Below are 16,497 nucleotides of genomic sequence, written 5' to 3'. Positions count from 1 at the left end.
TGTTTTTTGTCAAACTGTTTTTTGTAGGCTTTTTTCGCTTCCTCCAGGTTTTCCTGAATTCCCTTCCAGCCTTCACGAAGTCCCTCCCACCATTGTTGGCATGATGTTGGCTGGGATGGGCTGGCTGGGAGGGCGAGCGTAGGGAACGGCTTGCCCTCGTAGCCATTGATGATTTGAAAAGGGGAGGTTTTGGTTGAGCTATGGAGGCTATTGTTGTAGCCGTATTCTGCAAAGGGGAGGAGATCTACCCAGTTGGACTGTTGGAAATTAATGAAACAGCGGAGGTATTGCTCTAGAAGGCCATTAACCCTCTCCGTCTGTCCGTCCGACTGGGGGTGGTAGGCAGAACTCAGTCCTTGCTCAATGCCAGCTAGTTTGCAGAACTCCCGCCAGAAGTTGGCAACGAACTGCGTTCCGCGGTCACTAATGACCTTGTCTGGGAATGAGTGTAGGCGTACAATGTGAGTAAAAAAGAGCTGGGCAAGTTTTTTGGCTGTAGGTAACTGTTTGCAAGGAATGAAGTGAGCCTGCTTTGAAAAGGTGTCGACTACGACCAAGATGACTGTCTTGCCCTGTGAGGGCGGGAGCTCTACAATGAAGTCCATGGAGACTACCGACCAAGGTCGGGTGGCTGTAGGGAGGGGAACCAGGTGGCCCGGAGGTTTGCCCCCCCTTCGTTTTGCCATGAGGCAAGTGGGGCATGAGAGTACAAATTCTGAAACATCTTTTTTCATTTTCGGCCACCAAAATTGGCGGGTGAGCAAGTTGAGTGTTTTGACATAGCCAAAGTGGCCGGCCAAGCGACTTGAGTGGCAGCGGTCCAAAACCTCCTTCCTGAGGGGATCGGGCACATAGATTTTTTCATTATGTAACCAGAGCCCGTTCTCGGCCTTGACCAAGTTGGGGGGGCGGTCAGTTTCTTGTTTGTACTCTGAGAGGAACCGAGAAAGTAATTCTAAGTCCGGTGGGTTGGTCTGTTTACCGGAGCGGGTGGTGACCCCCCCCGCGATGGCTGAGGGGGAAATTAGTGAGTCCACCACCTCCTCCCTGAGACTGTCGTGTTGGGGCAGGCGGGAAAGGGCGTCCGCTAAAAAGTTCTTTGAGCCCGGGATGTGTTTCAACACAAAATCAAACTTAGCAAAGAAGCCTGCCCACCGGATCTGTTTTGCAGTCATTTTGCGACGCCCAGTGAGGGCTTCCAGGTTTTTGTGATCGGTCCAGATTTCGAAGGGGACTCTCGCTCCTTCAAGCCAGGAGCGCCAGGTTTTTAAGGCAAACATGACTGCAAATGCCTCTTTGTCCCAGACCGACCAGTTTCTTTGTTCATTGGAAAATTTCCTGGAAATATAGGCACAGGGTCGGAGCGCCCCATTTTCTCCCCTCTGCATTAATATGGCTCCTACAGCGGCGTCGGAGGCGTCGCATTGGACCACAAAGGGCTTAAGTTCGTCAGGATGAGCCAGCACAGGTTCGGAGGTGAAGAGGCGTTTTAGCTCAGTGAAAGCTTTTTGACAGTCAGGCGTCCACGTTAGGCGTGCGCCGGGTTTTTTAGCCTCGTCACCCTTCCCTTTAGTTTTGAGGAGTTCTGTAAGAGGGAGCATGACCGTGGCGAACCCCTTTATGAAGTCGCGGTAAAAATTAGCGAACCCGATAAAACTTTGTAACTGCTTGCGGGTTCGAGGGGGTTCCCAGTCTAACACCGCTTGGACCTTTGCGGGGTCCATGGACAATCCCTCCCCCGACACCCGGAAGCCCAAGTAATCCAGTTCGGTCTTGTGGAATTCACATTTTGACAATTTGGCATACAGTTTGTGTTTACAAAGGGTGCTTAACACTTTTCTGACCAAAGGCACATGAGACTTTAGATCTTGTGAATAGATAATGATGTCATCAAGGTACACCACCACCCCCTTGAACAGGAAGTCCCGCAGCACTTCATTAATAAAGTTCATAAAAACACCCGGGGCTCCCTGTAGCCCAAACGGCATGACAAGGTACTCAAATTGTCCCAGTGGGGTGTTGAAGGCTGTCTTCCACTCGTCCCCCTCTTTGATGCGGACGCGGAAGTATGCGTCTCGGAGGTCGAGTTTGGTAAATACTTTCCCCTTTGCTACAGTGTTTAATAAGTCCTTTATCAACGGGATCGGGTAGGCGTTGGACATGGAAATCCCGTTTATCGCACGAAAATCTGTGCAAAGCCTAAGAGACCCGTCCTTCTTCTTTCGGAACAGGACAGGGGCGGCATGGGGAGCTGTGGCGGGTCGAATAAAGCCACGCTTTAGATTTTTGTCCAAAAACTTTCGGAGTTCAGCTTTCTCCGCCCAACCCATGGAGTACAGTTTCGCTTTGGGAAGCTGCTGCCCTGGGATTAGCTCAATGGCACAGTCTGTAGGGCGGTGGGGCGGTAGCTCATCCGCTTCCTTCTCGCTAAATGCCAGCTTTAAGTCTCGGTACTCCTTGGGGATGGAGGCGACTTCCTCGAGTGTGAGGCACGCCCGCATGTTTTGGGGGGGAGCGTGCGGCCCCCACTCGGGGCGCCAGTGGTGATGCTCGCACCTCCAATCCGGGAACCGGACGAGCTGTTCCTCCCACCTTATGTCGGGTTGGTGGCGGGCGAGCCAAGCTGAGCCTACTACCACGTCGAAAGAGCAGGAGGGGGCGATTACGAAAGTCTCAATTCCCCAATGCTCCTCAGTCCCTACCGGGACCGCCTGAGTTTCTAAAGTACATGGTTCCCCTCTCATGGGCCCCCCGTCCATTTGCTGGAACTGCATCGGTTGTGGCAGGGGCGAAGTGGCTAATCCCAGCGCCTCAACTAGGCGGGGGGTGATCAAGTCCCTGTTACACCCTGAGTCGATTAGCGCTCGGGCGTGCATGAATCTCTTTAGGTTCGGGTTAAGGAGGGTGACGGCCATAAAAAGTAAACCCCCAGTTGCTCTCACCGTGAGGAGTGCCGGCTGTTGTTGGACCTGCTTTGCGGCACCCATTAAAGCAGGTCGCTGTCGTTTCCCGCCGACTCGGTATCGTCCGACTCCTCGGTCGATTCTTCGACTGCCGCCAGGCTGGTGGTAAAATCCTCGTCAGTCGCCAAGGAAGTGGCGACGGAGCCCCGACTGGGCTCCTTCGATCGGCTGCTCTTCTTCTTCTTCGGGCCCGGGGTGGTTGGCCGCGCCGTGGGTGGTGTGGATCCCGCTTTCCCAGGGCAGTTAGCAGCAAGATGATTTGGGTCCCCGCATTGGAAGCACTTGCGGGCGGGAGACGGGGTGGAGGTCGTCGGAGCCTTCTTCCCTTCAGATTTAGTTGGGGTGTGTTTGGCTCCCTTCCTCGCTAGTTGCTGTCTCCTCATCCCCACGTGTTGGAGGTTGGTCTCCACTTCCCCGGCCAGTTGGATCCAGCCGACCAGCGTGTCGGGCCTTCCCTGACTGTAACAGCGGTCGAGGATGCTCGGATTCAACCCGTTGATGAACGCGGTGTATTTCATGACCTCGTTCCATCCCCTCGCTGCCGCACAGTACCCCAGGAATTCGGTGGCGTACTCGCGGGTGGAGCGGTTGCCCTGTTCGATGCGTTGGAGGGCAGCGACCGCCTTCTCCTCCCGCAAGGGATCTCCATACTGGCGGAGCATCGCGTGCAGGAACCCTGCCACGGTAGCTAATTCGGGCTTTCTTCCCATGAAAAGCCCCACGTACCATTTGCGGGCCGCCCCTCTCAGTCGAGACGCGATGTGGTACACCCGGCTGGCCTCGGTAGGGTAGTCGGCGCCCCAGTGGGTGAAGAACGTGTCGCACTGAATAGTAAAGTATTCCACGTCCTCCGGATTCCCATCGAACGTAATCTTCAGCTCTCTTCCCCGTCCCTCGGCCCCTCCTGGCGCTCGCGGCGCCCCAGGCGGCGGTGCTGGGCCCGGTAGGGCCGGCGGGATCGGACCGGGTAGTGCAGGCGGCGCCGGCGGAGCCGGAGGTGCCGGGGCCGCTGGGGCCGGCGGAGCCGGAGGTGCCGGGGCCGCTGGGGCCGGCGGCGCCGGGGCAGCTGGAGCCTGCGGGGCGGGGGCCGGCGGGGCGACAGGCGGTTGCCCCAGTGGCAACACTCCATACGGTATCCCCAGGACCGCGGTTTGCAAGTTGCGGAGCTGGTCGTGGATAGCGCCCAGGTTCTGCTGCATCTCCTCGGCCATCGTCACGCGGGAACGGTGCACATCGCCGTGGATTTCCCGCACCCAATCGAATAATTCGTTGCGGAGGGTCCGGATCGGGTCTTCCCCCCCTCGGGGCTCCGTGCCCTCCGCCTGGCCCTCGTCGTCGTCTCCTGCCCCTCCTTCGCCCAACATGCTTCGATACCGCTGCTCCGCGGCGTCGATTGCTGCCGTGGACTTCCGCGGGCTCCAGGTTCGCGGGGCCGGGAAGGCGGCGTCGACCGAGAAGGGCGCTGGAACCTTAATTTTGCGTCGGACCCCCGTCACGTTTGGGTCGAGCGGCGGGTCCTCCGATGGGGTGGTGGGCTCTCCGTCGTCTGGTACTTTTGCCGCCATCGAGCCAAGCCTCCAGTACAGATAAGCCACGAACAATGGGATTACTGTTATAATGTCAGAACTCAAGAACTTCAAACGGATCCCATACTTAGTTACAAAGCTAGGATTTTATTGAAGAGAACTAGGTGCTGGAAAAGGCAAGATAACAGTAATGGCGAGAGCCAGCATCAGCTTGATTTTATACACGTAAAGCAAACATCTCACAAAGCCACAATTCACATTGTAGGGCGCAGCTGTCTTCTCACCATCACTATCAGTAGAGAGGATGCCTCCCTACTCCGAAGGCCATGCTGTTCGGCTTCAAAGGGTCTCAGTGTGAGAATGTGCAGAGACAAGACATAATTCATTCTACAGCCCCAAATATTTTGGATACCAGTGGGGCAAGGTTAATTACTATTCAGGCACTCTGGGTTAAGCAGAGGTTACAACATGGAGTCAGTTTGGTTCAGTAACAATACAGCTCCAAGCCACAATAAAACTACCATACAGCATTGGTCACATTATAGAGGACCAGCAGCAAAGATACAAGTTCTGACAGTCCCCTGGGGAGGGAGGGAAAGAGCCAGAGCTTCCTTTGCCCAGTTCCCTCTTGTGCTCGGCTCCTGTCGAAGTCATCCCTTGCGAAAGCACTTGAGATACTCGTCCGTGGTGTGGTAACGGGGCCTTTTGTCTTCCTTTGCAGGCCGTGCTGGATAAATCGGGCACCCGCGTGGCTTCCCCTTCTCAAGCTGCCACAGAGAGGAAATCATTAGCTGCAGTAAGTGCAGGGAGAAATGGAGGGTCATTTATTAAAATATCGACACCTCGCTTTCCCCCTGGAAACAAGGCTCTGAGGCAGGAATTTTCTCAGCCAGGAGAACCCAACTGGTGAATTGTGACTGGCACATGAGTTCATGTAAGGGGAGTTCTAATGAGGTGGATTCCAGTTTGCATGGGACTTCCCGTGCGAGAATCACTGTGTGTCAACTTGAGCTTGGCATCAAATGAGCAGTCGTTACAATTCCTTCAGAGCCAGGTCTTCCTTGCTCCCCTGGATCAGCCCCCAGAACTGCTGGAGTGCTTTGTGCCCCCTACACCCTGCAGTTTCCTAGTTGTCTTTCACACTTCCTCTTGCAAAGCACGTTCCGAGAACGCAGACTCTGAGGTTACCAAAACAGCCCTCTCTGATTAAAGTACTGCTCTGGTAAGACCTCACCTGGAGTCTTGTGTTCAGTTTTGGGCACCACATTTCAAGAAGGATCTAGACAAGCTGGAACGGGTCCAGAGGAGGGCGATGAAGATGGTGAGGGGTCTGGAGACCAAGTCCTCTGAGGAAAGGTTGAAGGAGCTGGGGATGTTTAGCCTGGAGAGGAGGCAGCTGAGAGGTGATAGGATCTTCAAGTACTTGAAGGGCTGTCCTATAGAGGATGGTGTGGAATTGTTTTCTGGGGCCCCAGAAGGTAGGACCAGAACCAATGGGTTGAAATTAAATCCAAAAAGTTTCCGGCTCGACATTAGGAAGGACTTCCTGAAAGTTAGAGCAATTCCTCAATGGAAGAGGCTTCCTCCTTCGGAGGTGGTGGGCTCTCCTTCCTTGGAGGTTTTTCAACAGAGGCTAGGTGGCCATCTGACAGCAATGAGGATCCTGTGAATTTAGGGGGAGGGGTTTGTGAGTTTCCTGCATTGAGCAGGGGGTTGGACTAGATGACCCTGGAGGTCCTCTCCAACTCTATGATTCTGATAGAGCAGTTCCTCGATGGAGCAGACTTCCTCGGGAGGTGGTGGGCTCTCCTTCCTTGGAGGTTTTTCAACAGAGGCTAGATGGCCATCTGACAGCAATGAGGATCCTGTGAATTTGGAGGGAGGTATTTGTGAGTTTCCTGCATTGAGCAGGGGGTTGGACTAGATGACCCTGGAGGTCCCTTCCCACTCTTTGATTCTATGAAAGATTTTTGTGTGGTGGAAACGGAAGATGTGGGTCAGGTGAGGCGTTGCGAGCTGTCTGGCAGACGGCTGAGTCCGTGTGATAGTTCAGAATGTTCACAAACATTCTAGCCGCTCAGGGGCAGTGAAAGCAAGGGCAAGTGGCTGCTAGCCAATTAGTTATTTACAGGTGTGCCTCCAAAGTGTCTGCCCTTTTTCTCCCACACACCAGAGTTAGTGCAGCTCCTAGATCTGCCTTCTACTGAGTTAGACCATGGGTTGCCAGGTCTGACTCAAAAGATATCTGGGGACTTTGGGGGTGGAGCCAGGAGACTTTGGGGGTGGAGTCAGGATCAAGGGTGTGACAAGCACGGCAACTCCAAAGGGAGTTCTGGCCATCACATTAAAGGGGCAACATGCCTTTTAGATGTCTTCATTTGGAAATCATGAAGGATGGGGCACCTTCTTTTGGGGCTCAAGGAATTGGATCTCCTGGTCCAATCTTTTTGAAACTCGAGGGATGTTTTGAGGAGAGGCACTGGATGCTACACTAGAAATTTGGTGCCTCTACCTCAAAAAACAAGCCGTCCCAGATTCCCATGTATCAGTTCTCCGTTATGCCCTATGGGATGTCTCTATGGAGTATAATGGAGTGGCCAACAGACATTTGCCTGCACCGCCACTTTCTGATGACTCTAAAGCAAGGGGATCAAAACCTGGGGATCCTCTGCCCCCAACTGGAGATTGGCAACCTTCGTTAGACCCCTGTGGTATGCCCAGACCAGTCTTGTCTCCTCTGACTGGCATCTGCTCTCTAGGGTCTCGGGTGCGAGGTTTGTCTCATCGCCTCTTCCTGATCTTTCGTGTGGAGATGGCAGGGATTGAACCTGGGATATTCTGCATGCCAGGCAGAGGTTCTTACCACTGAGCCACACAGCCCCATTAATAACTTAAGCCTTTTCTTTTTAAAGAAAGTGTTTCCTTTTAGATTATGCTTTGGAAAGCGTATTTCATTTGTCGCTATTAAAACAGGCATAAGTAGCCACAGCAAAGACAGACATTGCAAATAAAGCTGGGAGCCGTGGACTGTCGTGTCTGGAGGTGGGGTTTTGTGTAACCCCGAAGCATCCCTCCCACCACAGCAAGAATAAAATGGGAGTCGATAACTTTCCTAATTTTTGAGAAAATCTAGATTATTAGCGTCTACGCTTCTGTCTTCTCCCTTGAGCCTGGGGTGCAGCTACGCGCGAGCAGCTAGATGTGGTTAGTCTGGAGGGGAAGGGGGGCAAAGCACCTGCCTGTCTCTTCTCTCTTCCCCCCCCCAGGAGTCCAAGTCGTTTGCGGTGGGAATGTTCAAGGGCCAAATCATCACCGAGCAAGTCTTCCCTTATCCTTCCGGTAAGTTGGGGGCCGTAGGCATTGGGGTGGGATTTCTGCAACCGCCAGATGTTTCCTGAAACTTTGGTAAATTCTGCCCATCTGAACAGAGACTAGAGGGTCATCTGACAGCAATGAGGATCCTGTGAATTAAGGGGGAGGTGTTTGTGAGTTTCCTGCATTGTGCAGGGGGTTGGACTAGATGACCCTGGAGTTCCCTTCCAACTCTAGGATTCTGTGACTCTGGTAGAGCAGTTCCTCAGTGGAACAGGCTTCCTCGGGAGGTGGTGGGTTCTCCTTCCTTGGAGGTTTTTCAGCAGAGGCTGGATGGCCATCTGACAGCAATGAAGATCCTGTGAATTGAGGGGGAAGTGTTTGTGAGTTTCCTGCATTGTTCAGGGGGTTGGGCTAGATGACCCTGGAGGTCCCAATTCTAGGATTCTATGATTCTTCAGGAGGTGGTGGGCTCTCCTTGGAGGTTTTTCAACAGAGGCTAGATGGCCATCTGACAGCAATGAGGATCCTGTGAATTTAGGGAGAGGTGTTTGTGAGTTTCCTGCCTTGTGCAGGGGTTGAACTAGATGACCCTGGAGGTCCCTTCCAACTCTAGGATTCTATGCCTCTGATAGAGCAGTTCCTCAGTGGAACAGGCTTCCTCCTCGGGAGGTGGTGGGCTCTCCTTCCTTGGAGGTTTTTCAACAGAGGCTAGATGGCCACCTGACAGCAATGACGATCCTGTGAATTTAGGGGGAGGGGTTTGTGAATTTCCTGCGTTGTGCAGAGGGTTGGACTAGATGACCCTGGAGGTCCCTTCCAACTATGATTCTATGAACACTTGAAGCTGCCATACACCAGATGAGACCAGGGATCCATCGCAGTCAGTCTTGTCTACTCAAACTCGCAGTGGCTCTCCAGGGTCTCAAGCTGAGGTCTTTCCCATCCCCTCCTGCGTGGTCCTTTTTACTGGAGATGCTGCTGGGGATTGAGCCTGCGACCTTCTGCATGCCAAGCAGAGGCTCTACCACTGAGCTGCCATGGTCCCTCCCCAATCTTATGAATGTTGGATGCTCTAGAATTGGTTCTGCCAGAAAACCGTGTAAAAGTAGCAGAGTGTTTAACGCAGCAATTCTGGGGCTAGGAGTGGAAGCAGACTTAAGCACAGTTACAGAGTCAGCAATTAGTTCAAAGACTAATAAACAACTTTTATTAAAGGAAATGCATGCATGAGGGTGCAGGTAAGAGATAGAGTACTTATTCTTGCCAACTAGGTGGTGTTGGATGCTGGCTGTGTGTCCAGCCTCCACGGTGCAAGACGGAGAGAGAGATCCTGCACCTTCTTTGTGCATGCGAGAGGGAGGAAGTGTGAGAACAGAAAGGAGGAAATCTACTCCTAAGGTTGATGAAGAAGATGATGGTATTGGATTTATATCCTCTGAATCACAATCTCATAGTGGACTGGATGGACCCTCCCTGGTCTGTTCCAGCAGGGCTCTTCTGATGTTCTTCTCAGGGGAAGGCCTCGGCCTCTCTGCCCTGTTGTTGGCCCTCCAGAGGAACTGGTTGGCCACTGTGAGACAGGAGGCTGGACTGGATGGACCTTCCCTGGTCTGATCTAGCAGGGCTCTTTTGGTATTCTTCTCAGTGGAAGGCCTCAGCCTCTCTGCCCTGTTGTTGGCTCTCTGGAGGAACTGGCTGGGCACTGTGAGAGACAGCAGGCTGGACTAGATGGACCCTCTCTGGTCTGTTCCAGCAGGGCTCTTCTGATGTTCTTCTCAGGGGAAGGCCTCGGCCTCTCTGCCCTGTTGTTGGCTCTCTGGAGGAACTGGCTGGCCACTGTGTGAGACAGGAGGCTGGACTAGATAGACCCTCCCTGGTCTGATCCAGCAGGGCTGTTCTGAGGTTCTTCTCAGGGGAAGGCCTCAGCCTCTCTGCCCTGATGTTGGCTCTCTGGAGGAACTGGTTGGCCTCTGTGTGAGACAGGAAGCTGGACTAGGTGGACCCTGACTGGTCTGATCCAGCAGTGCTCCTCTGATGTTCTTATGGTGGTGACAAAATGAGTTTTTTCACTCGTTGAGTAAAGAAGAATTATCCTTTTGTCTGTCTTAAGCATCAGACAAGCCCTGCTGGATCAGACCAGTGGTCTCTCTGCTCCAGCATCCTGTTGCCCTGAAGGGCCAAACAGACAGGGCAGAGAGGCCTTCCCCTGATGCTGCCTGCTAGCACTGGGATTCAGAGGTTGATTGCCTTTGTATACGGAGGCTCTTTTTTACGTACCTTGGCTAGTAGCCTTTGATGGAGCTCTGCTCCATGAATCTGTCTTAATCCCGTTTTAAATCCATCTGTGCTTGCGACTGTCACTACCACCAACTGGAGCCAAGTAGTCAATATAATTCCTCATCTGGTAAAGGAATACGGCCTGCTCTGAATCTTTCGCTCGTCAGTTTTGTTGAGTGAAATTGCACTGTTGAGTTCTACTGTTTGGGGAGAGGGGGGGGAAGTTCTCTGCATCCGTTCTCTCCATCCCATGCATACTTATTAAAACTTCTGTCATGTTCTGTTTAGAAAAGTTGTCCCTTTTTTAAAGCAAAACGTCCCAGAGTCTCCAGCCTTCCCTCCTAGGGAAGGTGCTGCAGCCCCCTCAGCATCTCAGTTGCCCCCTTCTGCCCTTTCCCCAACTGTGCCATTTCTTTTTTGAGAATTCCACAAGCGCCATTTTTGAGCATTCCACAGGCCATGCCGTCACTCTGTCCAGGGGCGTGACTGTATTGGCAGTTTTATTTGGGCGGGAGCTCATAGAAGCAGAGTTCCGGAACCTCTAAATTTTATCGTGTCGTTTCTTTCTCACCCCCTCACCCCTCCATTGTTCCAACCCCCTGTGAGAATTTTGCTGAACCTAAGATTTGACAAATGTTCTAATATTTTCCCACACACAAAAATGGGAAAATAACTGAATATCAAGCAGACAGGTGGAAATCTTCCTCATGCCGCTGTGGCCACAGAGAAGACGACGAAGACATTGGATTTATATTCTGCTCTCCTCTCAGAGCGGCTCACAATCTCCTTTATCTTCCTCCCCCACAACAAACAAAACAATGGAGGCTGGACACACAGCCAGCATCCAACACCATCTAGTTAGCAAAAATAGGTATTCTATCATCCTACCTGCATTCTCATGCAAGTATTTCCTTTAATAAAAGTTGCTTATTAATCTTAGCACTAATTGCTGACTCTGTGTAACTGTGTTAAGTCTGCTGCCCCAACAAACACCCTGTGAGGCGGGTGGGGCTGAGAGGACTTTCACAGCAGCTGCCCTTTCAAGGACAACCTCTGCCAGAGCTATGGCTGACCCAAGACCATGCCAGCATCTGCAAGTGGAGGAGTGAAATTGAAATTGCTGAGCAGTCGGGTTAGAACGGATAAAAGGAGGTACTTCTTCACCCAAAGGGTGATTAACATGTGGAATTCACTGCCACAGGAGGTGGTGGCGGCTACAAGCATAGCCAGCTTCAAGAGGGGGTTAGATAAAAATATGGAGCAGAGGTCCATCAGTGGCTATTAGCCACAGTGTGTATATATGTGTGTGTGTGTATATAAATTTATATAAATATAAATTTTTGGCCACTGTGTGATACAGTGTGTTGGACTGGATGGGACAATGGCCTGATCCATCATGGCTTCTCTTATGTTCTTATGCTCTTATGAGTGGGGAATCGAACCCATTTCTCCCAGATAAGAGTCCGCATACTTAACCGCTACACCAAACTGTCTCTCTAAGAAGATGATACTGGATTTATATCCCGTCCTTCACTCTGAATCTCAGAGTGGCTCACAATTACCTTTCCCTTACTCCCCCACAACAGACACCCTGTGAGGTGGGTGGGGCTGAGAGAGCTCTCCCAGAAGCTGCCCTTTCAAGGACAACCTCTGCCAGAGCCATGGCTGACCTAAGGCCATTCCAGCAGCTGCAAGTGGCGGAGTGGGGAATCGAACCCGGTTCTCCCAGATAAGAGAGCTCTGGCTGACCCAAGGCCATTCCAGCAGCTGCAAGTGGAAGAGTGGGGAATCGAACCCGGTTCTCCCAGATAAGCATCCACACGCTTCACCACTACCCCAAACTGGAAAAAGTAATTTTAAAAGTACGATGGGAGTAAAGTTTTATTATGACAATTAGAATTCCAGAAGCATTTTACGGCAGATGGTGAGCTGATATAATTTAGTGCACCTTCCAGTGATGACGGGGTGTGTGGCAAATGCACATGAGGTGTGCTAATGAACTCTAGCACCTCTTTTTTCAACAAAATGATCCTGCTTGGGTGCTTTTGCGGGGGGGGGGGGGGTTGCAAATGGCGGGGCTGACCCTTCAACCTTCTCTGCAGCCCTCAGTGAAGAACAAACCCAGACGCTGCAAGAGCTGGTGGGGCCGGTCTCTCGCTTCTTTGAGGTGAGCATTTGGAGGGGAGTGCAGTGCTGACCCCTTTTTGGGGGGGAGGCTCTGAATGGCTGTAGGCGGTGAGACTCGGTGGCGCAGTCCGCACCAGGGTTTGAGGGAGACGGAGGGGGCAGAACTGGCTCCCCACAGTGATGCTTTGTCCCGTTCTCTCCACCCCCCACAGGAGGTGAACGACCCGGCTAAGAACGATGAGTTGGAGAAAGTGGAAGAGCGGACGATGCAGGGGCTGAAAGAGCTTGGCGCCTTTGGCTTGCAGATCCCCGTTCACCTGGGGGGGTTGGGCCTCAGCAACACCCAGGTGAGACTCACATCTCCTCTAGCTCTGGTGGGCTCTCTAAATCCCTCCGCCTACCACCCCCCCAAGCCTTGGGGGACTGCAAAAGGAACCCACAAATTCAAAGGCAGCTAATTTGCAGGAGAAGAAGACGATGATATTGGATTTATCCCGCCCTATACTCGGAATCACTCAGAGCGGCTCACAGTCGTCTTTCCCTTCCTCCCCTACAACAGACACCCTGCAAGGTAGATGAAGATATTGGATTTATATCCCGCCCTCCACTCCGGAGAGTCTCAGAGCGGCTCACAATCTCCTTTCCCTTCCTCCCCCACAGCAGACACCCTATGAGGTAGATGAAGATATTGGATTTATATCCCGCCCTCCACTCCGAAGAGTCTCAGAGCGGCTCACAATCTCCTTTCCCTTCCTCCCCTACAACAGACACCCTGTGAGGTGGGTGGGGCTGAGAGAACTCTCACAGCAGCTGCCCTTTCAAGGACAACTCCTATGGGAGCTATGGCTGACCAAAGGCCATTCCAGCAGCTGCAAGAAGAAGAAGAATTGCACATTTATACCCCACCCTTCTCTCTGAATCAGAGATTCAGAGCAGCTTACAGTCTCCTATGTCTTCTCCCCCCACAACAGACACCCTGTGAGGTGGGTGGGGCTGAGAGGACTTTCACAGCAGCTGCCCTTTCAAGGACAACCTCTGCCAGAGCTGACCCAGGGCCATTCCAGCAGGTGCAAGTAGAGGAGTGGGGAATCAAACCCGGCTCTCCCAGATAAGATGGTGATGATATTGGACTTATACCTCACCCTACACTCCGAATCTCAGAGACTCAGATTATGATATTGGATTTATATCCTGCCCTATACTCTGAATCTCAGAGTGGTCACAATCTCCTTTACCTCCTCCCCACCCCCCCTACAACAGACACCTTGTGAGGTGGGTGGGGCTGAGAGAGCTCCCCCAGAAGCTGCTCTTTCAAGGACAACCTCTGCCAGAGCTATGGCTGACCCAAGGCCATTCCAGCAGGTGCAAGTGGAGAAGTGGGGAATCAAACTCGGATCTCCCAGATAAGAGTCCTGCACTTCACCACTGCACCAAACTGGAGCCCTCTGTTTCTGCCAGCCCGGGGTTCAGCTGCTGTTGCGGGGTTATGGAACGCTCACAAACATTCTGCCTTCTCAGGAGAAAGAGTCTCGGTCTCCCTCCCTCCCTCCCTGTTGAGGCCAGCAGAGTCAGCCTCTGCTTATTCAGGGTTTAGGGGGTCTCTGCGGGATCACGGGCCCTCTTTGGCTGACTGCCTTTCTTATCTCCCTGCTGCAGTATGCCCGGCTGGTGGAGATCGTTGGCATGCACGACCTGGGGGTGGGCATCACCCTCGGGGCCCACCAGTCCATTGGGTTCAAAGGGATTCTCCTCTACGGCACCCCAGAGCAGAAGAAAAAGTATTTGCCCAAACTGGCAACCGGTATGGAGATATGACTCCCCCCATGGGTGTCCCAAGAAGGGGGTGATGGAGTGAAAGGAGGGGGGGGGACCCTCTGTCCCTGGCAGCTTTTCCATATTGGCACCGGCTGTTTTCTTTCCCCCCGCCCAGGTGAGACCATTGCGGCCTACTGCCTCACAGAGCCTACCAGCGGTTCAGACGCGGCCTCAATCCGCACGACGGCTGAGCTGAGCCCTTGTGGCACCTATTATACACTGAATGGGGGCAAGCTCTGGATCAGGTGGGTGACTTGCTTGCTCCTTTATTTCTTGCCCTGCCTTTCCCCTCCCAACAGGGACCCAGAACAGCTCACGGCCGCCTCCTTGCCTCCGTTTTATCCTCGTAACAACCCCGTGAGGTAGGTTAGGCTGAGAGGACTTGACTGATGGAGCTGGTTAAGAAAGAGAGCGACAAGGATGCTCAGGGGCGTGGAGACCAAGAAGCCCTAAGAGGAAAGGCGGGGAGGGACTTGGGAAGGTTCGGTCTGGACAAGAGGAGTTCAGGGGGTGGGTGGGGAACATGATGGCTTTTTTGAAGTCTTTGAAGGGCTGTCCCTTAGAGAAGGGCAGGGAGCTGTACCTGTTGGGAGCAGAGGAGAGGACTCATAATAATTGTTTAAATTAAGGGCGGGAAGAAGAAGATGATATTGGATTTATATCCCACCCTCCACTCTGAATCTCAAGAGTCTCAGAGCGGCTTACAATTTCCTATATCTTCGCCCCCCACAACAGACACCCTGTGAGGTGGGTGCGGCTGAGAGGGCTCTCACAGCAGCTACCCTTTCAAGGACAACCTCTGCCAGAGCTATGGCTGACCCAAGGCCATGCCAGCAGGTGCAAGTGGAAGAGTGGGGAATCAAACCCGGTTCTCCCAGATAAGAAGAAGAAGATATTGGATTTATATCACGCCCTCCACTCCGAAGAGTCTCAGGGCGGCTCACAATCTCCTTTACCTTCCTCCCCCACAACAGACACCCTGTGAGGTGGATGCGGCTGAGAGGGGTCTCACAGCAGCTGCCCTTTCAAGGACAACCTCTGCCAGAGCTATGGCTGACCCAAGGCCATGCCAGCAGGTGCAAGTGGAAGAGTGGGGAATCAAACCCGGTTCTCCCAGATAAGAGCCCATGCACTTAACCACTACACCAAACTGGCTCTCAGAAGACAGACACCCTGTGAGGTGGGTGGGGCTGAGAGGGCTCTCACAGCAGCTGCCCTTTCAAGGACAACCTCTGCCAGAGCTGTGGCTGAACCAAGGCCATCTCAGCAGGTGCAAGTGGAGGAGTGGGAATCAAACCCGGTTCTCCCATATAAGAGTCCGCACACTACACCAAACTGCATGCATTTATCCAGGTACTGCCTGGATAAAAGGAAAAACTTTTATTACAGCAAGAGTTGCATTCAGTAGTAGAATGATCTGTTGAGAAAGGTCAGGCCTTAATTTTTCTCTAGGGCAGTTTTCCCAGGAATCCTGGAGGGTTTTGGGGGCGTTTTTTTGCCGTCTTCTGGGGTTGGAGCAGAGGTCACTGGGTATGGGTGGGAGAGGTACTTGTGAGTTTCCTGCCTTGTGCAGGGGGTTGGACTAGATGACCCTGGAGGTCCCTTCCAACTCTAGGGTTCTATGATTCTCCTTCCTTGGAGGTTTTTCAACAGAGGCTAGATGGCCATCTGACAGCAATGAAGATCCTGTGAATTTAAGGGGTGGATCTTGGCCTGATCCAACATGGACTGGATATTACGTGACAGAGTGCTGGACTGGATGGGCCATTGGCCTGATCCAACATGGCTTCTCTTACGTTCTTATGTGACACAGAGTGCTGGACTGGATGGGCCACTGGCCTGATCCAACATGGCTTCTCTTATGTTCTTATGTGACACAGAGTGTGGGAATGGAGGGGCCACTGGCCTGATCCAACATGGCTTCTTTTATGTTCTTATGTCCGGTGATGCTAGAAGTGTTTCTGATGTCCACCGTCTGGCTCAGTTCCCAGGGCTGGTCTCTCTGGGCATGCTCAGAGGCCCTGCATTTTAGCTTCATCGCTACCAGGGCTGAGTCCAGGCAGTGGGCAAAGGTCCGGCTGCCCCATTGAGCCAGGGCTGGCAAGGGGGGGGGGGCCTTGAACTTTGTGGGACCTCCCAGAGTGACCCAGTTTTCCTCGGCAGCAATGGAGGGCTTGCTGAGATTTTCACGGTTTTTGCAAAAACGCCCCTGAAGGACGAGGCGACCGGTGAGGTGAAGGACAAGATCACGGCATTCATTGTGGAACGCTCTTTCGGGGGCGTCACAAGGTGAGTGCCCAGGTGGGGAGGAGGAGGAGAAGATGTTTTTTCTTGCTGCAGCCCAAAGCAGAGAAAACAATGGCAACACAATATAAACAGAAATCTAAAAACAATTGTGTCAAGAATGCAGTTCGACAAATTTACAAAAATCTATATATTATATTGTGCAAAAACATCCAAATTTCATTCCAAGA

The 16,497-nt window shown here is 52.7% G+C and overlaps 1 protein-coding gene across 1 annotated transcript in view; it reads left to right on the top strand.

Annotated features, from left to right (window-relative positions):
• ACADVL (acyl-CoA dehydrogenase very long chain) overlaps positions 1-16,497 on the top strand; it is a 47,526-nt gene that overhangs the window by 14,754 nt on the left and 16,275 nt on the right. Inside the window, exons 3-9 of the mRNA XM_060254574.1 lie at positions 5,211-5,285; positions 7,756-7,828; positions 12,184-12,248; positions 12,421-12,555; positions 13,865-14,009; positions 14,139-14,268; positions 16,187-16,312. Of these exons, the coding sequence (XP_060110557.1) occupies positions 5,211-5,285; positions 7,756-7,828; positions 12,184-12,248; positions 12,421-12,555; positions 13,865-14,009; positions 14,139-14,268; positions 16,187-16,312 (749 nt within the window). The remainder of the gene's footprint in view (positions 1-5,210; positions 5,286-7,755; positions 7,829-12,183; positions 12,249-12,420; positions 12,556-13,864; positions 14,010-14,138; positions 14,269-16,186; positions 16,313-16,497) is intronic.

The sequence above is a fragment of the Heteronotia binoei genome, chromosome 15, assembly GCF_032191835.1.
Source record: "Heteronotia binoei isolate CCM8104 ecotype False Entrance Well chromosome 15, APGP_CSIRO_Hbin_v1, whole genome shotgun sequence".
Lineage (NCBI taxonomy): Eukaryota > Metazoa > Chordata > Lepidosauria > Squamata > Gekkonidae > Heteronotia > Heteronotia binoei.
Note: the sequence above shows the minus strand (reverse complement) of the source record. Positions and strands in the feature narration are given on the sequence as shown.